This window comes from Dendrobates tinctorius, unplaced genomic scaffold (genome assembly GCF_039654945.1).
Source record: "Dendrobates tinctorius isolate UK_male_01 unplaced genomic scaffold, ASM3965494v1 ptg000257l, whole genome shotgun sequence".
Classification (NCBI taxonomy): Eukaryota; Metazoa; Chordata; class Amphibia; order Anura; family Dendrobatidae; genus Dendrobates; species Dendrobates tinctorius.
This window is the reverse complement of record NW_027361924.1, coordinates 6,619,525-6,643,630: the sequence shown is the minus strand read 5'-3', so window position 1 is coordinate 6,643,630 and position 24,106 is coordinate 6,619,525. Positions and strand designations below refer to the sequence as shown.

Genomic DNA, 24,106 nt, shown 5'->3' with positions numbered 1-24,106 from the left:
TCTAGTGACTTCAGGGTTAATTTTGTTATCAGAAGCGTTGGACTTTATTTTTGGTAGGGTTTTTTGGCAGATTGCAGACAGTGGCTTTCCTTTCCTGTCCTTTCAAGTTAGTTTGGCCCCATCGTTTGCTCAGCCTATTTTTCTGCCTTTGTTTGTGTTTTCATCTTGCTTCACCGTCAATACATGTGGGGGGCTGTCTTTCCCTTTGGGGTCTGCTCTGGGGAGTTAGTTTTCCTCTTTTCTTACTTTAGGCTTATTTAGCTCTCCGGTTGTGACGAGGCATCTAGGACCACCGTAGGCACGCTCCACGACTGCTTCTAGTTGTGTGTTAAGATCAGGGCTCTGCAATCTGCTTAGTTACCAACCTCTCTGGTTTTCTGAGACTTAGCGTGTTTTGCTTTTTTCCTCCTTGGTGACCCATTCATAACAGTGCTCCATGCAGTATAATGGGCCCCACGTAGTGCTCCATATAGTATAATGGGCCCCACGTAGTGCTCCATACAGTATAAGGGCCCCACATAGTGCTCCATATAGTAAAATGGGCCCCACATAATTCTCCATACAGTATAAGGGCCCCACATAGTGCTCCATATAGTATAATGAGCCCCACATAGTGCTCCATATAGTATAATGGGCCCCATATAGGGCTGCATACAGTATTATGACCCCACATTGTGCTTCATACAGTATAAGGGCCCCACATACTGCTGCATATAGTATAATGGACCCCACATAGTGCTCCATATAGTATAATGGACCCCACATTGTGCTGCACACAGTAGAATAGGCCCAACATGGCTATAGTTGATGCGCTGTAATGACGTCATCGTACCCGCTGTGCTGAAACATCAGATGCACAGAGGGGAATGATGGAAGAGGGAACGTCAACGGACGCTCCTTCCTTCATCATTGATTTCTACTGTATCGGTGTCTAGGATACATATATATTTAAAAGTGAGATGCCGGGAGATGCAGGCCAAATATTCTCGGGGGACCCGCCCAGTGTCGCTAGCCAAATATTCTCGGGGGACCCGCCCAGTGTTGCTAGCCAAATAAAATCAGGGGACTTTTTCAAAATATTGTCCAGAACCGCTAAAGGCTACAGACCTCTAAATACAGGCCTTAGAATATACACTTAAATCCAGAACCTTTAAATACAGACCCCTAAAACCATACCCCAACACTGATATAGACCCCAAATACAGGCCTCAGACCATATCCCCTAAACCAGAACCCCCTACATTCAGACCACAGAACCACTAAATGCCACAGACGCAAAACCACATCCCCTACCCTAATACTGACCCCAGTCCAGATCCCCTAAATACAAACCCCAAACCATACCCCCTACAATAATACAGACCCCTTAAACTAATACAGACCCCACTCTAGAACCATAAAGTTCAGACTAGAACCCCTAAATACAGGCTATAGTTAATATAATTACAGAACCCGTAAATTAGTACAGATTAGTACAGTGTAGAACAAGTACATGACTCATATATAAATATTCAGAATTGAGAGTCCTCAGTGGTTGATACCTTTTAATGACTAACTGAAAAGATGGTAACACATTGCAAGCTTTCGAGACTACTCAGGTCTCTTCATCAGGCATAGACTAATACAAAATCTGAAGTCACATATTTATGCACAATACAACACAGAAAAAATGCAATGGATAAGACAAGTGACGTGAAGCAGAACTATCAATGTTATGATTGAGTCACCGTAGGAGGCAAAAACAGAAATGCTAGCTAAGTCCAGAAAACCAGAGAAGTTGGCAACTATCAGATTGCAGACCCCTGAACCTATCAACACAACTAGCAGTAGCCGTGGGGGGTTCCTACGATGACCTAGACCCCTCGATCACAGCCGGAGAGATACATAGGCCTAAAGAAGGAAAGGGGAAATCTAACTGCCCCAGAGCAGACCCCAAAGCAATAGGCAGCCCCCCACATATAATGACGGTGAAGCAAGATGAAAACACTTACACAGACAGAAAGACAGGCTGAGCAAAGATGGGGCCCAAAAACTACCTAGATAGGAACGGATAGGAAGGCTGCTGTCTGCAATCTGCCAAAACCCTATCAGAGACAAAAGCCAACAAGCTGATATAAAAATGGCCCTGAAGCAACTAAGCTTCAAAAACTAAATCAGCACTCAGGTACTTTCAGAAGACAGAGCTAACGGAACACTGCACACTCCAGCAGGGAGTGGCAGAATCCAAAAAGCAAGAAAAACAAAAACAAATCTTAAATGCAAAAAGGCAAAACAGAAAACTTAGCTTTAGGAGAGCAGGAATCAGACTGGTGTCCAAGAGTCCACAGAGAAATCACCCGCAGGGCAGAAAGGGTGTAGGCTGCCTTAAATCCAGTCAGTGACTCCACTCAGCCAATCGTCTTCATTAGTCCCAGGTGCCTGATAATCAGGCTCACTACCTTCCTTCACTAGAACAGGGAGTTCACCAGGCCTCAGTGACGGAGGGGAAAATGAACTCACAACAGTACCCCCCCTTGAGGAGGGGTCACCGAACCCTCAACAACGCTACCAGGGCGATCAGGGTGAGCCCAATGAAAGGCACGCACCAATCTTTTGGCATGAATATCAGAGGCAGAGACCCAGGAATTATCCTCCTGACCATAACCCTTCCACTTAACCAAATACTGGAGTCTCCGTCTAGCCAGACGGGAATCCAGAATTTTCTCTACCTCATATTCCAAGTTACCTTCAACCAATACAGGGTCCGGAGGTGCCACCTCAGGCACAACTGGCTCAACAAACCTCTTCAACAAGGACTTATGGAACACATTATGGATCTTAAATGTGACAGGAAGAGCCAAACGAAAAGAGACCGGATTAATAATCTCCAAAATCTTGTAAGGTCCAATAAATCTAGGCTTAAACTTAGGAGAAGCCACCTTCATAGCAATATTTTTTGATGATAACCACACCATATCACCAATCTTAAACTGGGGACCAATGGTCCTATGTCGATTGGAAAACCGCTGGGCCTTTTCCTGGGAGAGAGATAACTTATCCACCACTTGGTCCCAGATCTGGTGCATTCTCTCCACCACAGTGTCAACACCTGGGCAGGCAGAGGGCTCCACCTGCCCTGAAGAAAATCGAGGGTGAAAACCAAAGTTACAAAAAAAAGGTGACATCAAAGTGGCAGAACTAGCTCTATTATTTAAAGCAAATTCGGCCAAGGGCAAAAATGAAACCCAATCATCCTGATCAGCGGAAATAAAACATCTCAAATACGACTCCAAGGTCTGGTTTGTTCTCTCTGTCTGCCCATTGGTCTGAGGGTGAAAAGCAGAGGAGAAGGACAACTGAATTCCCAACTTGGAACAGAACGTCCTCCAAAATTTAGACACAAATTTAACTCCTCTGTCAGATACAATGTTCTCAGGAATCCCGTGCAAGCGAACCACCTGTTGCAAAAACAGGGGCACCAACTCAGAGGAAGATGGCAACTTAGGGAGTGGTACAAGATGAACCATCTTAGAGAACCTATCACAAATCACCCAAATAACAGTCATTCTTTGAGAGACAGGCATATCAGAGATGAAATCCATTGAAATATGGGTCCATGGCCTCCTGGGGACCGGCAAAGGCATCAACAACCCACTAGAGCGAGAACAAGATTTAGACCGGGAGCAAGTCCCACAGGACTGCACAAAATTCCTGACATCATGAGACAAGGTGGGCCACCAAAAAGAACGACTCACCAGATCTCTAGTACCAAAAATACCTGGATGACCAGCCAATGCAGAGCAATGAACTTCAGACATCACTCTCTTCTTCCACTGGTCAGGAACATACAACTTTCCACTGGGACAACGCTCAGGTTTGTCCTCCTGGAACTCTTGCAGAGCAAGTCTCAAATCGGGCGAGATGGCAGAAAGAACTACCCCTTCGCCTAAGATGGTAGCAGGCTTGGTCACCACAGGAGAATCAGCAAAGAAACTCCTAGAGAGGGCGTCTGCCTTGACATTCTTAGTTCCAGGAAGGAAAGAGACCACAAAATCAAAACGTGTAAAAAACAAGGCCCACCTAGCCTGTCTGGGGTTCAAGCGTTTAGCCGACTCTAGGTAAATCAAATTTTTGTGGTCAGTGAGGACCACAACTTGATGTTTAGCTCCCTCCAACCAATGTCTCCACTCCTCAAATGCCCATTTCATGGCCAACAGTTCCCGATTCCCCACATCATAGTTACGTTCAGATGAAGAGAACTTTCGGGAAAAGAAAGCACAGGGATTCATTTTAGATGTTACCGGATCCCTTTGGGACAACACTGCTCCTGCACCAATCTCAGAAGCATCCACCTCTACCTGAAACGGGAGTGAGACATCAGGTTGCCGCAGAACCGGGGCGGAGGTAAATCTACGCTTCAGCTCCTGAAAGGAAGCAACCGCCTCCGGAGACCAATTCAACACATCCGCACCCTTCCTGGTCAGGTCAGTCAATGGTTTGGCAATACTAGAAAATTTTGCTATAAATTTCCGATAAAAATTAGCAAAACCCAAAAACTTCTGGAGGGCCTTCAAAGAAGTGGGCTGAACCCAATCATAAATGGCCTGTACCTTGGCCGGATCCATTTCAATAGTTGACGGAGACAAAATAAATCCCAAAAAAGAAATCCTCTGTACTCCAAAAAGGCACTTTGATCCCTTGACATACAGAGAATTCTCTCTCAAGATCCGGAACACAGTCTGAATATGTTCCACATGAGCATCCCAATCCTTGGAGAAGATCAAAATATCGTCCAGATAGATAATCAAAAATTTATCGACAAAGTCTCAGAAAATATCGTTCATGAAGCACTGGAAGACAGAAGGGGCATTAGTGAGCCCAAAAGGCATCACCAGGTACTCAAAATGTCCCTCCGGAGTATTAAACGCCGTCTTCCATTCATCGCCCTGCTTAATGCGGATAAGATTATACGCCCCCCCTGAGGTCAAGCTTGGTAAACCAGCAAGCACCTCTGACTCTAGAGAATAGATCCGAAATCAGGGGTAACGGATACTGATATTTAATAGTAATTTTATTGAGGGCACGATAATCAATACAAGGCCTTAAAGAACCATCCTTCTTGGCCACAAAAAAAACCCGGCACCTAAGGGTGAAGAGGATGGTCTAATATGACCCTTCTCCAACGCCTCCTTAATATTGGACCGCATAGCCTCGTGCTCGGGTACAGATAAATTGAAGAGCCGACCCTTAGGAAATTTACACCCCGGGCTTAGTTCAATTGCACAGTCATAACTCCTATGAGGAGGCAAGGACACAGACTCATTCTCACTAAATACATCATAGAAGTCCGCCAAATAGTCAGGAATCTCATGCGACTGAGGAGAGGTGGAAAAAACCGGAGCCTCACTAAAGGTACACCGGCAACCCCAACTCACCACAGACACAGACTTCCAATCCAAAACTGGATTATGAATCTGCAACCAGGGAAACCCCAGAACAACGGCATCATGCAGACCATGCAACACCAAAAATCTGCAATTTTCTTGGTGGTCTGGGGCGACCCGCATGACCAACTGGGTCCAAAACTGAGGTTTATTTTTAGCCAGAGGGGTAGCATCAATCCCCCTCAAAGGGATAGGCGTCTGCAGAGGTGTCAATGGAAATCCACAACATTTAGCAAAATCCAAGTCCATTAGGTTTAGCGCTGCTCCCGAATCCACAAAAGCCTTGGCGGAAAATGTGGACAGGGAACAGATCAGAGTAATCGCCAAAAGAAACTTAGGCTGAACCCCACCAACAGAAAACGTGTGTGCAAAGCATTTCTCACGTTTAGGACAAACAGAAATAATATGTGAGGCATCTCCACAGAAAAAACACAACTTATTACGCCTTCTGAATTCCTGACGTTGCGCCTTAGACAAAACTCTATCACATTGCATAGGTTCAGACGTCTGTTCAACCGGTGGCAACACGTCTCGTGTAATCCTGCGTTCACGTAAACGCCGATCAACCTGAATGGCTAAAGACATAGAATCGTCCAGACCAGAGGGAACAGGAAATCCCACCATAGTATCTTTTACGGCTTCTGACAAACCCTTCCGAAAGAGAGCAGCCAAGGCATTATTATTCCAGGTAGTAAGGACCGCCCACTTTCGGAACTTTTGACAGTTCAACTCTGCAGATTCTCGACCCTGGTTCAATGCTAACAGGGTCTTTTCAGCCTGATCAATAGCATTAGGTTCGTCGTACAGCAACCCCAAGGCTTGAAAAAATGCGTTCACATTAGTCAGAATAGGGTCATCTGGTTTCAAAGAAAACGCCCAATCCTGGGGATCGCCGCGCAGCAAAGAGATGACAATTATAACCTGCTGCGCGGGGCTGCCTGACGAGTTAGGCTTCAAAGCAAAAAATAATTTACAATTATTTTTGAAACTCAAAAATTTAGATCGATCCCCAAAAAATACATCAGGTGTGGGGATCTTTGGTTCAACAGCATGTGAACGAGCAAGATAGGCGGAAATTCCTCGCACTTCAGCAGCGAGCTGCTCCACACGATCAGACACTTGCTTTATCTCCATTGAGAGAAAAAAAAAAATTCCCCCTACGGCCTCAGAGGTATAGAGGAAAGAATATACACACTCTTTTTTTTTTTTTTTAAACACAATTCTTTCCTGCTATTGAGTACCCCAGGATCTGCGGTTTGGCGGGTGATTCTGTTATGATTGAGTCACCGTAGGAGGCAAAAACAGAAATGCTAGCTAAGTCCTGAAAACCAGAGAAGTTGGCAACTATCAGATTGCAGACCCCTGAACCTATCAACACAACTAGCAGTAGCCGTTGGGGGGTTCCTACGATGACCTAGACCCCTCGATCATAGCCGGAGAGATACATAGGCCTAAAGAAGGAAAGGGGAAATCTAACTGCCCCAGAGCAGACCCCAAAGCAATAGGCAGCCCCCCACATATAATGACGGTGAAGCAAGATGAAAACACTTACACAGACAGAAAGACAGGCTGAGCAAAGACGGGGCCCAAAAACTACCTAGATAGGAACGGATAGGAAGGCTGCTGTCTGCAATCTGCCAAAACCCTATCAGAGACAAAAGCCAACAAGCTGATATAAAAATGGCCCTGAAGCAACTAAGCTTCAAAAACTAAATCAGCACTCAGGTACTTTCAGAAGACAGAGCTAACGGAACACTGCACACTCCAGCAGGGAGTGGCAGAATCCAAAAAGCAAGAAAAACAAAAACAAATCTTAAATGCAAAAAGGCAAAACAGAAAACTTAGCTTTAGGAGAGCAGGAATCAGACTGGTGTCCAAGAGTCCACAGAGAAATCACCCGCAGGGCAGAAAGGGCGTAGGCTGCCTTAAATCCAGTCAGTGACTCCACTCATCCAATCGTCTTCATTAGTCCCAGGTGCCTGATAATCAGGCTCACTACCTTCCTTCACTAGAACAGGGAGTTCACCAGGCCTCAGTGACGGAGGGGAAAATGAACTCACAACATATCAATATGGGAGAGGGAGAAACATAAATATTGGACCAGTACATAGATAAGGAGTCCGGATGTTTTATAGTCCTCTGATTGGGGTCTCCTAATGTGTTGTGATGCCCCCACCAGGTATTGAAAGCAAATTCCTTAATTGATGTAAAAAGACATAAATCCATGTGACACATTCATTCCAGCACTGAGAGTGTCAAAGGTCGTCATAAATTTATACTCCCAAACTCGTCTCTCTCTCTGAGATGTGAAGTTACCTTTCAATACCAGTAATTTCATATCCATGTTGCTGTGATCAGGGATACAAAAATGTTTTGCCACAGGTAGATCCATTCTTTTTTTCTCTTATTGTGTGACTATGAGCATTCATCCTTGTTCTAAGCTTTTGCCCAGTCTCCCCCACATACAGACCCCCAGTTGGACATTTAGTACAAATAATTAAGTACACCCCATTAGATGTGATGCAGCTGAAAGTACCTGGGATCTTGTAGTCCTGATGTGAGTTGGGGATCTTTATCTTGTCCGTGGTCATTATAAATGGACAGGTTTTACATTTTTTCTGGTTGCAAGGAAAGGTTCCTGCAGCTGTTGGAGAGGACAGGGAGCTTCTGACAATGATGCTTCTTAGATTTGGGGGCTGCCTAAAACACAGCAGTGGGCGGTCTGGAAATATGGATTGTAATCGGGCATCTTTTTGTAGTAAAGGTTGTAATTTCCGTGCAGCTCCCCTTAGCACTTCCAGATTTGGGTTGTAGGTGACTACTAGAGGCACTCGGTTATTTTCTTCTTTAGCTTTGTAATGTAGCAGGTGATTCCTTGACATTCTGGTGGCTCTTGTAATTTGGTTTTCAATTGTTCTTGGATGGTAACCCTGATTCAAAAAGGTCTTTTTGAGGCGACCAAGGTGTTTGTCTCTATCCATGGGGTTGGAACATATACGATTGTATCTGATGGCTTGGCTATAGATAATAGAGTTCTTTATGTGTTTTGGATGGAAACTGTCCCATTTAAGGTATGTTGGATGGTCGATTGATACAGGGATGTCTCTATTTCATTGTTTTTTTAGCTTAATGATGGTGTTCAAAAAGTTAATCTCAGTGCTGGATTAGTTGAGTGTTAAATTGATGGTGGGATGAAATTGATTAAACTGTTCGTGGAACGTGAAAAGGTCAGACTGGACACCTCCACCTGGACGCAACCCTCATTTGGATAAATATATAGACTCCTTCAGACATTTGATAAAATCCACAATCATACACACTAACAGGAGACAAGTATCCAACATCCGTGCCCAGGAGAGAAAGGCCATACAGTCTTTAAAAACCAACAAAGAAATCATCATTAACCCCTTCACCCCCAAGGGTGGTTTGCACGTTCATGACCGGGGCCAATTTTTACAATTCTGACCACTGTACCTTTATGAGGTCATAACTCTGGAACGCTTCCATGGATCCCGGTGATTCTGACATTGTTTCCTCGTGACATATAGTACTTCATGTTAGTGGTAAAATTTCATTCAAATAACTTGCGTTTATTTGTGAGAAAAATGGAAATTTGGCGAAAATGTTGAAAATTTCGCAATTTTCCAACTTTGAATTTTTATGCCCTTAAATCACAGAGATACGGCACACAATAAACTTGATAACTAACATTTCCCACATGTTTACTTTACATCAGCACAATTTTGGAACCAAAATTTTTTTTTGTTAGGAAGTTATAAGGGTTAAAAGTTGACCAGCGATTTCTCATTTTTACAACACCAGTTTATTTTTAGGACCACATCACATTTGAGGTCACTTTGAGGGGTCTATATGATAGAAAATACCCAAAAGTGACACCATTCTAAAAACTGCACCCCTTAAGGTGCTCAAAACCACATTCAAGAAGTTTATTAACCCTTTAGGTGCGTCACAGGAATTTTTTTGAATATTTAAAAAAAATGAACATCTAACTTTTTTTCATAAAAAAAATACTTCAGGTTCAATTTTTTTTATTTTACCAAGGGTAACAGGAGAAATTGGACTGCAAAAGTTATTGTGCAATTTGTCCTGAGTACGCTGATACCTGATATGTGGGGGGGAATGACTGTTTCCGCGCATGGCAGAGCTCAGAATGGAAGGAGCGCCGTTTGACTTTTTCAATGCAAAATTGGCTGGAATTCAGATTGGACGCCATGTCACGTTTGGAGAGTCCCTGATGTACCTAAACAGTGGAAACCCCCCACAAGTGACCACATTTTGGAAACTAGACCCCCCCAAGGAATTTATCTAGATATGTGGTGAGAACTTTGAATCCACAAGGGCTTTACAGAAGTTTATAACGTACAGCGGTACAATTAAAAAATCATATTTTTTCCACAAAAATGATCTTTTCACCCCAATTTTTATTTTCCCAAGGGTAACAGAACCCTAAAAGTTATAGTGCAATTTGTCCTGAGTACGTTGATACCCCACATGTGGGGGTAAACCACTATTTGGGCGCATGGCAGAGCTCGGAAGGGAAGCAGCGCCATTTGACGTTTTTGGCTGGAATTGAGATCGGACATCATGTCGCGATTGGAAAACCCCTGATGTACCAAAACAGTGGAAACCCCCCACAAATGACACCATTTTGGAAACTAGACCCCCTAAGGAACTTATCTAGATGTGTGGTGAGAACTTTGAACCCCCAAGGGCTTCACAGAAGTTTATAACATACAGCTGTACAATTAAAAAAAATATTTTTTCCACAAAAATGATCTTTTCACTCTCAATTCTTATTTTTCCAAGGGTAACAGGACACTAAAAGTTATTGTGCAATTTGTCCTGAGTACGCTGATACCCCACATGTGGGGGTAAACCACTATTTGGGCGCATGGCAGAGCTCGGAAGGGAAGCAGCGCCATTTGACGTTTTTGGCTGGAATTGAGATCGGACACCATGTCGCGATTGGAAAACCCCTGATGTACCTAAACAGTGGAACCCCCCCACAAATGAGACCATTTTGTAAACTAGACCCCCCCAAGGAACTTATCTAGATGTGTGGTGAGCACTTTGAACCCCACAGTGCTTCACAGAAGTTTATAACGCCCAGGCGTGAAAATAAAAAATTCGTATTTTTTCCACAAACATGATCTTTTAGTCACCATTTTTTTTATTTTCCCAAGGGTACCAGGAGAAATTGGACCCCAAAAGTTGTTGTCCAATTTGTCCTGAGTATGCTGATACCCCATATGTGGGAGAAAACTACTGTATGGGCACACGTCAGGGCTAGGAAGGGAAGTAGTGACGTTTTGGAATGCAGACTTTGATGGAATGGTCTGCGGGTGTCATGTGCGTTTGGAGAGCCCCTGATGTACCTAAACTATTGAAACTCCCCACAAGTGACCCCATTTTGGACACTAGACCCCCCACGGAACTTATCTAGATGTGTGGTGAGCACTTTGAACCCCCAAGTGCTTCACAGAAGTTTATAACGCTCGGACGTGAAAATAATCATTTTTTTCCACAAAAATGATATTTTTGCCCCAATTTTTTATTTTTCTAAGGGTAACAGGAGAAATTGGACCCCAAAAATTGTTTTGCAGTTTGTCCTGAGTAGGCTTATACCCTACATGTGGGGGTAAAACACTGTTTGGGCGCATGGCAGAGCTTGGAAGGGAAGGAGCACCATTTGACTTTTTCAACTCAGAATTGGCTGGAATTGAGATCAGACGCCATGTTGCATTTGGAGGGCCCCTGATGTGCCCAAACAGTGGAAACCCCCAATTCTAACTCCAACCCTAACCCCAACACACCCCTAACCCTAATCTCAGCCCTAACCCTAGCCCTAACCCTAATGGAAAAATGGAAATAAATACATTTTTTTTATTTTATTATTTTTCCCTAACTAAGGGGGTGATAACGGGGGGTTTGATTTACTATTTATGGCGGTTTTTATGTTTGCCGGCTGTCGCACGCTAAAAGACGCTTTTTATTGTAAAAATAGTTTTTGCATCACCGCATATTGAGAGCTATAATTTTTCTCTATTTTGACCCACCGAGTCATGTGAGGTCTTATTATTTGCGGGACGAGTTGACGTTTTTATTGGTACCATTTTCGGGCACGTGACATTTTTTGATCGCTTTTTATTCCGATTTTTGGGACGCAGAATGAACAAAAACCAGCGTTTCATGAATTTCTTTTGGGGGGGTGCGTTTACACCGTTCCGCGTGCGGTAAAATTGATAAAGCGGTTTTATTCTTCGGGTCAGTACGGTTACAGCGATACCTCATTTAGGTCGTTTTTTTATGTTTTTGTCGGTTTTATGCAATGAAAACTATTTTATATAAAAAATAATTATTTTTGCATCGCTTTATTCTGCGAGCTATAACTTTTTTATTTTTTTACTGATGATGCTGTATGGTGGCTTGTTTTTTGCGAGACAAGATGACGTTTTCAGCGGTACCATGGATATTTATATGCGTCTTTTTCATTGTGCGTTATTACACTTTTTGTTTGGCGGTATGATAATAAATCATTATTTTTTGCTTCGTTTTTTATTCTTATTTTTAAAGGGGTTCACTAAAGGGGTTAACTAATGGGACAGTTTTATAGGGTGGGTCGTTGCGGACGCGGCGATACCTAATATGTGTACTTTTATTGTGTTTTTTTTTTTATTTCCAAAAAATGGATTTATTGGGGGAATATTTTTTTTTTTTTTCTAATTTATTTGGCGATTTTTTTTTAATTATTTTAACACTTTTTTTTATTTTTTTTTAACTTTATTAAATAGTCCCAGGTGGGACATCACTGTCCTGTGACAGATCGCTGATTTGTCACATCACAGATCACTGTGACAGATCAGCGATCTGTCACAGGCAGTGCCGAAGGCTTCCTCATGCCTGCGCTTTGCAGGCACTGAGGAAGCCAGCTTCCTGCAGGCCCCCCGAAGGCCCCCGTCGCCATCTTGGATTCGGGGGCCTGCAGGAAAGGAGCCCCCCGCAGCAGCGCTGCACATTGCGCTGCCGTGGCGGGCTCAGAGAAGCACGGAGGGAGCCCCCTCCCTGCCGATGCTTCCCTTTAACCCCCGGTACACCGCAATCATGTTTGATCGCGGTGTGCAAGGGGTTAACGTGTCGGGGGCGGTCCGTGACCGCCCCTGACACATTGTGCCGGGTGTCAGCTGTGATAATCAGCTGACACCCGGCCGCGATCAGCGGCGCTCACCACGTGGGCGCTGCTGATCGCGGTAGACGTACTATCCCGTCCATGGGCATAGGGGCCCGGGTCCCATGGACAGGATAGTACGTCGGATGTCAGGAAGGGGTTAAACCTGCTGACAAGGGAGGTGCAATAGTCATGATGAATACGTCAAACTACATGAAGGAAGCAAACAGGCAACTTATGGACACACGCTACTATAGAAAATTGGAGTCGGATCCTACACAGGACTATTACAAGGAACTAAACAAGTTGGTATCTTGTAAGCCTGACCAGTCCATAAGAGCCGGAGATGACCTGATACCAGAGACTCCAAGAATAGGGACATTCTACATGCTTCCCAAAATCCACAAGTCTGGAAATCCAGAAAGACCAATTATTTCGTGTGTGGGCACCCTTACTGAGCAGGTATCTGGATGGGTAGAGGGTATTCTAAAACCACTGGTGAAGGATACAACTAGCTACATTCAGGACACAACAGACCTATTGAATAAACTAGCAGCAATAGGTCCTCTACCAGAAGGAACCATCCTGGCCACCATGGATGTGGAATCTTTGTACTCTAATATCCCCCACCAAGATGGATTAAATGTCTGCAAATTCTTCATGGAAAACACAGGGACTGATGCTGATGCTGTGGTGAAACTTATAAAATTCATCCTCACCCACAATTACTCTGAATTTGACAACAAGATCTATCTACAAGAGACTGGCACAGCTATGGGAAGTAAAATGGCTCCACAGTATGCAAATCTTTTCATGGCCAAGCTTGAAAGCGACTTTTTGTCCTCATGCCCCATCAGGCCCCTGGCCTACTACCGCTTCATTGATGATATTTTATTTTAATCATCTGCACGGAGTCTGAGCAACAGCTAAAGATGTTCCACGAACAGTTTAATCAATTTCATCCCACCATCAATTTAACACTCAACTACTCCAGCACTGAGATTAACTTTAAAAAACAATGAAATAGAGACATCCCTGTATCAAAAGCCAATCGACCGTCCAACATACCTTAAATGGGACAGTTTCCATCCAAAACACATAAAGAACTCTATTATCTACAGCCAAGCCATCAGATACAATCGTATATGTTCCAACCCCATGGATAGAGACAAACACCTTGGTCGCCTCAAAAAGACCTTTTTTTTTTTTTTTTTTTTAAACACAAATTTTATTTAAAATTTTCAAATTTTCATAGACATTGCTTCATTTCACATGACAAGTCATTTTTCCAATAAACAGACAATAACTCAGCCTATCATCCTCCCTTCCTACCCTCCCTTAAACAAACCCTCTTCCTCTTACATTTTCAATGGTCTCCCCTAGCAACTTCGCACACGTTATGTCTAGACCACTTGTAAAACACAGATTGCAAGCATCACCTCTGTAAAATATCACCACACATTTATCCTTTTTAACTCCTGTCCCTACCAGGACCTTACACCTCGCCTTCATTAGCCAACTTCAGATTCCCCAAATTGTTTTGGATGTCTTCCAGTAGGTACCATTCAGTATATTTAAAGGGCCTTACTATTCTCCTTATTTCCTCTTCATCACATTGTCTTACTATGAAAAGCCTCCATTTTTTAAAGAATTTACCCGTCAGACCCTCCTTGTTCCTTTCCGCCTCCAGCTGTTCGATTCTGAGTAAAGATTTAATCTGTCCCATCACCTCTTCCATCAACGGCACACTTCCCTCAAGCCATTTGGACAGTAGAGCCCTCTTACCTATCATAGCCACCCCATGAAACAATTTTGGTAATTTGGGCCTCTGTTCCTCTCCTCCTCTTACTACCTGTCCCTTGTTCCTATAATGAAAGATCCACAGCAATGGATCCATTTCAATTTCCACACTCCCCACTTTTTGCATAAATAATTGCAATCCTTTCCAGAATTTCTGGCTCTCTGGGCATTGCCAGATCCCATGGAACAGGTCTGTTTTTGGCAATTTACATTTGGGGCACTGAGTCACTCTGTTTATCTGTTGTGTATTTGGGATGTTAAAACCATAAATTGCTCTATGCATCAGTCTATATTGAGTGTCCCTCCAACCTTCATTAATCACCTCCTTCCTCATCTTCATCCACCCCTGTAATATCTTCTCCCCTGCTTCAGAGTCACCCAGTTGTCTTGCCCATGCTCTCCAGACTTGTTCTGGGCAGATTGGAATCAAAACCTCCCTCAAAGCTTTATATAATGCGGAGATAGAATTCTCATGTCGGTCTTTCATAATAATTCTGTCCAAGTCATTCGTCACCTGTTCCATTCTAACATCCCTCAGTTGTGACATTAGCCCCTTTTCTATCTGTTTGTATTGGAGGATTTGAAATGTGGATAGCCCATATTTTGTCACGATTTCCTGGTATGTCAGCCATCTATTCTCCACCTCATGTATTAGATCTGTCACCCTTTTTATCCCCTTGTTCTTCCATTCTGAAAATAATTTGTTGTCTCTTCCCGCTGGGAAATCTGGGAACCTCCATATATCAAGATGCTTGGATATTCTCCAAGACAACTTGAATTTTTTCCTCACTGCCTTCCAGGCCATCACCGTATCTCTACATACCAGTGAGTGTTTAATGTTCCTTGGTATGTTGGCCAATGACGTGTGTAATAGTGCCCCTAAATCCCAGGGTTTACAAAACTCACTCTCCAAACGTATGTCAGAATGCCCATTTGTCTTCCTCAACCAGTCTATGGCATGTCTCATCAGGCATGCCAAATTATACCCTCTAATATTTGGCAGTTTAATGCCTCCTTGTTCCAAAGATTGCATCAATTTTTCCGTTTTAATTCTCGGTCTTTTCCCCCTCCATAGGAATGTCGAAAATGCTTTATTCAATCTATTTATGTCTGTATGTTTCAACAACATGGGGATGGTCTGCATTGGGTAGAGTAACTTTGGAAAGCACATCATTTTCAAGAGATGATTTCTACCTAGCAGAGATAACGGTAGCCCTTCCCACAACTTCAATTCCCGTTCTATTTTCTGTATCAAAGGTTTGTAGTTTAATTCATATATCGATGCTGACGTACATCCCATCTGTATTCCTAGATATTTAAGATGTGACTTTGCTATTGGTATCCCACAGATTTCCCCCCTTGTTCCATCTGCTACCATTAGTGGCATCCTTTGCCCACAGAGAAATAGTATTTCACACTTTGTTCTGTTCAATTTAAAACCTGACAAGCTCCCAAACTCCTCTATCTGTTTTATCACTTTCGGTAGGTCCCTCTGAGGATTGTTCATGAATAATATAATATCATCCGCAAATAGCGCTGAGTGCAGTCGTTCCTTCCCAACACTAATGCCTTCGAAACAATCTCCTTCATTTAACAGTCGAGACAATGGCTCAATGGCAAGGTTAAACAGAAGGGGTGACAATGGACATCCCTGTCTAGTCCCTTTGTTCAAAGGGAAAGACTGCGACAGGAACCTGGGCGTTGCCACCCTCGCCTGAGGATTCGCGTATAATACTCCTATAAACGTACGAAAGGCTCCCTCTATCCCCATATTGTCGAGTACCGTCTCCAACCATGTCCTCCCCATGCTGTCGAACGCTTTTTCAGCATCAAGCGTGACCATGGCTGGACATTCCTCCTTTCGAAGATCCCTGTGTCTAATAGCATCCATTACCAACATGGCCCTCCGCACATTTGTCACCGCTGCCCTCCCTTTAACAAACCCCGATTGTGCCGGTGAAATTAAATTTGGTATTATCTCCGCCAACCTATTGGCCATCAATTTGGCCAAGATTTTAAGATCCTGATTTATTAATGAAATTGGCCTATAGTTTGCTGGATTGTCTAGATTCTTATCACCCTTGGGTATCAATATTATGTACGCAGTGTTGAGATGTCCCGAAATTCCACATCCTCCCAGTATTTTATTGTACATTCTAGTCAAAACCGGCGCTATCTGCTCTCCCATTTCTTTATAAAATTCCCCATTGAACCCGTCAGGTCCCGGTGCCTTGTGTATATTCAAATCCCTTATTACCGACTGTACTTCCTCTATTGTTATTTCCGCGTTCAATCTAGACAGCTCTTCCGAATTTATTTGCGAAAGTTTTATTTTTCCCAACAGATCACTTCCCCTGTCTCCCGTCTCTTCCCCCCTGCTATATAAATTCGCATAGTACTTCCCCAAAATCTCTGTAATCTCCTTTGGGTTTGAGGATTTGCTCCCGTCCGGTCTAGTCATATTAGTTATCAAGGTCATTGGTCGTCGTCCTTTCGCCAGATTGGCCAATAATTTCCCCGCTTTATTGCCAAATTTGTGTAGATCAACTTCCTGTTGTGATCGTATCAGATCCTCTCTTTTCCCCACCCAAGAGTGAAATTCCTGTCTCGCTGCCTTCCACTCCTCTTTCGCACTTTGTGTCTTGTTTGCTAAGTACCCCGCGTATTTCTCTCTGAGGGCCTCACTTGCGTTTTGGTATTGTTTATGAGTATGCTTTCTAAGTTTAGCTACATGTCCCATCAATCTACCTCTCAGTACTGTTTTTGCAGTTTCCCAGAACAACATTACATCCGCCGCATGTTCACTATTAGTACTGCTATAATCATCCCACCATTCGATCAGAGTTTTGGCAAATTCCTTGTCTCTAAGCAAAAACGACGGAAACCTCCACAGATAATCTGTCCCCCTCTGTATTGTATCAGTGATGTCTAAAAGCACTGGGCTATGATCCGATATCACCATATCCTCAATAACCACATCTCTAACCCTATGCATCAAAAGTTGGTCAACCAAAATGTAGTCAATCCTGGACCACGCTTCATGAGGATGTGAATAGTGAGTGTACTCCCGGTCATTTGGATGATGCAATCTCCAGCTATCTTTCAAATTTGTGTCCTCCAAAAGCTTGGCCATTAACCCTTTTACCTCTCTAATCGGCCTACCATCATCCCTACTATATCTCTTGTCTTCCCCCCTTGATACCACCGCATTAAAGTCCCCTCCAACCACCCTTTTGAGTTCCGTATCCTTTTCCAATTCCTGAGTGATGAAGTTAAAAAAAGAAGTTTGTTCATTATTGGGGGCATATATGTTATGTATACCAAATTCTCCCTGTGGACTGGAAAGCTTGATGTAGATATACCTCCCTTCCTCGTCATTGGTCTGAGACACTATCGTGTGGTTAAAATTTTTGTTGATCAAAATCATCACCCCTGCCTTGCGTCCCATGGAGCCTGACCCAACTACTTTTCCCACCCATAGTTTTTGCATACGAAAGAAATCTCCCTGGGGTAGATGAGTCTCCTGTAATAATGCTATATCCACTTTCAATCTTTTGAGGTGCCTCAATATCATCATACGTTTATGTGGTGACTTCAATCCTTTCACATTCCATGTCACTATTTTAACCATTATCCCAATTCCTCAAATATGTCAAGTCGCCATGTGGTCTTTCATATGTGTGGTGTTTTGCTTCCTTCAAGCGTTCAGTGCGCTTATGCCGTTGCATTCCCTGTACCCATCCACCCTTCCTGTATCCATTAACAATTAACAACCCCTCAACTATCCCCCCCTGTACAATCAAATGTCTCTGCACTCCCATTTTTTCTGTGATGCTCCTGGCTCCGCTATTCTCCCTCAGCCATTTAATTAAGAATTATACGTAGTCTATCCCTCATTAATTTATTACCCAACTAACCCAAACAAGGCCTTCTTGGTCAGTAGTCTAGCCAACATATAGCACCCCCTCCCTCCTTTCCCATGCATAATATTTGTCATTACTGAACCCAGAATCTTTCTTCTTCCCAGCTTTGTGGATACCTCAACATCCAACAGAGGAGTTTATCAAATAAAAATATAAATGCGAAAGAAACCCGATCCCCCCCAGATATTAGTACTCCCCTACCCCTACCCCTCAGAGTAAGCAAAACCCCAATATCAATAACATCTGGAGAGACGAGAGGAACCAGTAAGAAGAGGCCACTTCAGCCCCCACTATCCGTCAATCTCTCCTCTCATAAATCCCTCAGTTCAGTCTTCAAACCTACTCCCCAGAGTCTCTCTCAAGGCACTCCCCTGCCCTGGTTTCCCGACTTGTGTGACGGCGATCTTCGTGCCTTAGGGTTCTCCATGTGAGGCTCCTTCCCTTCCTCTCTCCTTTCAGTCCATTCGTTCCAGCCCTCCTCCCGAACCTCCCTTCCCTCTCCCCGTGTCGACCACCCCTCCTCTCCGGAGATTCACTTGTCAGGTTTCTGTCCTCCATCTCCTCCATCCATCTCTCCGCCTCTCTCAAGTCCTTTGTCACAAAAAAAGATCCATTTCGTTTTGTCACTCTCAGAAGAGCAGAGTAGAGTAGTTGAAACTTTATACCCTTGCGGTACAGTGCGGTGCATATCTTGCTGAAGGACTTCCTTTTCCGGGTGACCTCTGCCGAATAATCCCCAAAGATCAATATTTTATGTCCTTGAAGAGACAGTGGGGTCCTTCGTCCTCTAAATGCTCGCAACAACTCTTCTTTGTCCTTGTATTCCAAATATTTTATTATGACTTGGCGCGGTCTGGCTGTTCCAGTCACCCCTGCATTACCCTCCTTCCCGTCCGCTCCCCATGCGCCCGTGTTTTCTCTTACAGGGCCCACTCTGTGCGCTCTTTCCACTCTGCATCTGTGTGTCAGTCCCAGCGCCTTGGGAAGCTCTGCTTCACAAATGTTATCCAGCTGCCGCATGGTTATTGATTCCGGTAACCCCACCAGTCTTAAGTTGCTTCTCCTGGACCGGTTTTCTAGATCTTCCAGTTTGTCTTTCATAGCCTGGGAACCCTCCTCCATCTCCTTCATTTTCCCCTTTAACGTTGTCACCTCATCCTCTGTATTAGATAATCTTTGTTCCAGCTCTGCCACTCTGGCTCCCTGCTGTGTGATCTGTTATTTAATGGGGGATAGCGCCACCCCCACCATGGCCTCCAGGGACTCCTTTATCTTGTCTGCCAGGTGTGCTGCCACTGCTCCTGCCAGGCGATCATAGTCTATGAGCACGTCCGTTAACTGACTGCTCTGCTGGGCTGCCGGCTGCTCATGCTGCCTTCTCCCCTCCTCCTCCATCCGGCTCTGCTCACCTCCCTGCAGACCGCTGTATCCCGCGTCTGCCGCGCCCGCCGCCATTTTGAGATCTCGTGCTGCGTGGTCTTCCCCAGCAGCTCCTGGCTTTAAATGCTTGCCGCCGCTCCGGAGAAGGTACCGCTCCATATACCGGCGTCTCCTACTACTTATCCCTCACTTCCCGCTGTCTCCCGCAGCCTTGGGGTGATCTTTGTCGGTCTTTGTAGCTGAGGGGAGCGCGGAGCTCTGTCTCCTGCGTCCTCACATCACAGCGCCGGAACCGGAAGTCAAAAGACCTTTTTGAATCAGGGTTACCATCCAAGAACAATTGAAAACCAGATTACAAGAGCCACCAGATTGTCAAGGAATCACCTGCTACATTACAAAGCTAAAGAAGAAAATAACCGGGTGCCTCTAGTAGTCACCTACAACCCAAATCTGGAGGTGCTAAGGGGAGCTGCACGGAAATTACAACCTTTACTACAAAAAGATGCCCGATTACAATCCATATTTCCAGACCCCCCACGACTGTGTTTTAGGCAGCCCCCAAATTTAAGAAGCATCATTGTCAGAAGCTCCCTGTCCTCTCCAACAGCTGCAGGAACCTTTCCTTGCAACCAGAAAAAATGTAAAACCTGTCCATTTATAATGACCACGGACAAGATAAAGATCCCCAACTCACATCAGGACTACAAGATCCCAGGTACTTTCAGCTGCATTACATCTAATGTGGTGTACTTAATTATTTGTACTAAATGTCCAACTGGGGGTCTGTATGTGGGGGAGACTGGGCAAAAGCTTAGAACAAGGATGAATGCTCATCGTCACATAATAAGAGAAAAAAGAATGGATCTACCTGTGGCAAAACATTTCTGTATCCCTGATCACAGCAACGTGGATATGAAATTACTGGTATTGAAAGGTAACTTCACATCTCAGAGAGACAGACGAGTTTGGGAGTATAAATTTATGACGACCTTTGACACTCTCAGTGCTGGAATGAATGTGTCACATGGATTTATGTCTTTTGCATCAATTAAGGAATTTGCTTTCAAGACCTGGTGGGGGCATCACAACACATTAGGAGACCCCAATCAGAGGACTATAAAACATCCGGACTCCTTATCTATGTACTGGTCCAATATTTATGTTTCTCCCTCTCCAATATTGATAGTTCTGCTTCACGTCATTTGTCTCATCTATTGCATTTTTTCTGTGCTGTATTGTGCATAAATATGTGACTCTTCAGATTTTGTATTAGTCTCTGCCTGATGAAGAGACCTGAGTAGTCTGGAAAGCTTGCAATGTGTTACCATCTTTTCAGTTAGCCATTAAAAGGTATCAACCACTGAGGACTCTCAATCCTGAATATTTTTCTATCTACTGGCTAACACGGTACAAAGATATACATCTCTCCTGACTCATATAAGACGCCGTAAATATATACAGACTCCATACACTTACAGAGCAGCTGTGGAGCCACAATGCTGTTCTGCCTCTGGCTTCAGGACCTACACACACATGGTTATGTGACCGGTGGTCCTTCTGAGGGTCCTGCATGCATATGGTCATGTGACCGGTGGTCCTTCTGAGGGTCCTGCATACATATGGTCATGTGACCATGGTCCTCCTGAGGGTCCTGCACACTTATGATCATGTGACTGGTGGTCCTTCTGAGGGTCCTGCACACACACATATGGTCATGTGACCGTGGTCCTTCTGAGGGTCCTGCACATATATGGTCATGTGACCAGTCGTCCTTCTGAGGGTCCTGCACATATATGGTCATGTGACCAGTCGGCCTTCTGAGGGTCCTGCACACATATAATCATGTGATCGGTGGTCCATCTGAGGGTCCTGCACATATTCATATAGGGATTATTGCAGAAGACAATTGATGACAAAACCACAGTGTGCCTCAAGCTCCTGGGTCAAATTCCAGCAGATGTCCACGTGGTGGGCACAAGGGTCCCGCCTATTAAGCTCTATTATACCCGGACCACAGTTTCGATAGTTTCTCCCTTTCCAGGAGGCGTCTTTTACTTTGTGATTTGCATTTTGCAGGTTTTACTTAGAGAAGCGGAAAATAGTAAAAAAGAAGCAGAAGAAGAACTTCAGAAGATAAACCAGGTAGGTGTCGCGATCCAAATCCGGCCCAATCGGCTCCGGAGACGGCACCAGAGGGGGGTTTCACGAATCCTCCTCCATGTGTTACAGAAAGTGACAGGACTTCTATCCGAGAACCGATGTCTCCAGAACAAGCTGCAGATGGCAGAGCTGGCGCAGTGTCAGGCGCACAGCGCAGAGCACGACTACGAGGAAGTCATTCACCTGCTGGAGGCCGAGATCTCAGAACTGAAGAGTCAGATGTCAGGAAAGAAGAAGCTGATGGCCATAGAGGTCCAAGAGGTGAGGAACCAGGAACATGATGATGATCCACCCAATGTGATTCCACCAGTGGAACTGCAATGGGCGCCAGTGAGCTCAGCTCCTCAGTGTCCGCTCTGTCTTTAGGGTATGGACCTGAACAGACGGCTATCCTTGTCTGACTGTCAACTACGGAAATCAGAGGTGACTCGCAAACATCTGGAGGTGTCCAACAAGAAGTTGCTGAACTTCGTACATGTGAGCATCCCGCTACCTGGGGCAATACACCCCTATATACCAGAGAAAATGGTATCTTCCTCAGCGTCCAGCATTTTACCTGCAGAGCCTCAGAAGGGAGAAGGGGGATGCAGCTGCAGAATCTCACTTGTTACATCATTCTGTTTACTTCCCCATCTTTCTAATCCTGTTTACAAGCCCTGTTTACCAATTATGGTTTCTGATCCCGTTTTCAGATCTGGCTCGCACATTGTGTTTGCTGAAACCTGTTAACTGATCCTATTTTGGATTATGTTTACTAATCCCGTACCCAATTATTTTTCTGATCCTATTCACTGATTGTTTTGTCAACCTAATTATAGTCACGGATCCATTTTCCTGAATGTTTACTGATCACCTTTCTTAACCCAATGTCACCTACTTATCCTGTTTACTGATCCCGTTTCTTGATCTTTTTCCTTTTCACTCATTCTGTGTAATCATCCTGTTTCCTCATCTTCTTTCTAATCCCATTCACTTATACTGTGTAGTCATCTTGTCTCCTGGTCTTTTTTTTTTTTTAACCCATTGACTGATTGTGTAATATTCCTGTTTCCTGATCTTTCCAATTTCATTCACTGATTTTGTGTAATTATACTGTTTCCTGATCTTTCAGATCCTGTTTGCTGTGTCTGTGTTGTCATCTTTCTGATCCCATTCATAGATTCTCTGTAGTCATTCAGTTTCCTGATCTTGTTCACCAATTCTGAATACTTGTCCTGTTTACTGATCCTGTTTTACATATCTAGTTTTCAGACTATTCACCGATTCTCTTTCCTTCTCCTGTTTCAAATTGCACTTCATAATCCTTGGTTTTTATTCCGTTCACTGATTCTGTTTGCTGATTTTTTTTTTTTATGATCCTGTTTAGTCATCCTGTTTCCTGATCTTGTTTACTGATCCATTTTCCTGGTTGTCACCTTTCCTGATCCTATTTCGGATGATGTTTAGTAATCACTGTTTCCTCGTCCTGCTTTGTGATCTTTTTTCTATCCTGGTCACTGTGATTGTTTTTACTCATCGTATTCACAGATCCATTTCACTCCTCCTGTTTACTGATCATGTTTACAGATCTAATTTCCAAACCTTGTTCCGTCACTCTGTTTCCTGATCCTATTTCAGATTATGCCTACCAATCTCTCTTCCTCCTGTTTTCTTGTCCCACTTCCTTTTTTTTTCCTATCCTGTTCGGTTTCCTGATCCTGTTTACTGATCCTGTAATTTGAATGTTTTATTAGATTGATTTTTCTTCTAACTTCATGTTTCTCTCCTTCCAAAGAAAATCCAGAAAATATTATCTACTTCCCTCCAGCTTGATGCTGAGAAAGGGTAAGATAATTTTTGGAATAATATATTTTTTTTTTTTACCAACGGTTATACCAAACATGTCACGATCTAGACTCTACCCGACTTTCCATGTACAATCGCTGCCCTTTTAAGTGGTGCTGTCTCTATTAGAGCCGGGGACGCCGAGGACAGTCCTGTCGAGATCCCTGCGAATGTGTGCCTGCCCTCTGCTCAAATGCTGGTGACAGAAGTCACTGATATCTTAGAGTCCTGTACAGGTGAGATATAGGACACCAAATGTAAGAGGCATCTCCACCCCGGGGTAACTCGTAGCCTAAGGTCCCTCTGTATAACCTGATGTCCTGCTCTCGTTTCAGCCTACCCCTTCTCCTGCGGCGATTTTCACTACAACCGAACATCATATCAACCGGGGTGAGTGCAGCCAGGTCCCT

General features: G+C 44.0%; 1 protein-coding gene across 3 annotated transcripts in view; it reads left to right on the top strand.

Annotated features, from left to right (window-relative positions):
* Positions 1-24,106, top strand: part of LOC141069170 (syntaxin-binding protein 4-like) — a 50,574-nt gene that overhangs the window by 25,722 nt on the left and 746 nt on the right. For all 3 annotated transcript variants that reach the window (XM_073558562.1, XM_073558564.1, XM_073558563.1), the window contains exons 16-21: positions 21,789-21,854; positions 21,942-22,133; positions 22,239-22,349; positions 23,647-23,696; positions 23,826-23,932; positions 24,032-24,086. In XM_073558562.1, the coding sequence (XP_073414663.1) occupies positions 21,789-21,854; positions 21,942-22,133; positions 22,239-22,349; positions 23,647-23,696; positions 23,826-23,932; positions 24,032-24,086 (581 nt within the window). The remainder of the gene's footprint in view (positions 1-21,788; positions 21,855-21,941; positions 22,134-22,238; positions 22,350-23,646; positions 23,697-23,825; positions 23,933-24,031; positions 24,087-24,106) is intronic.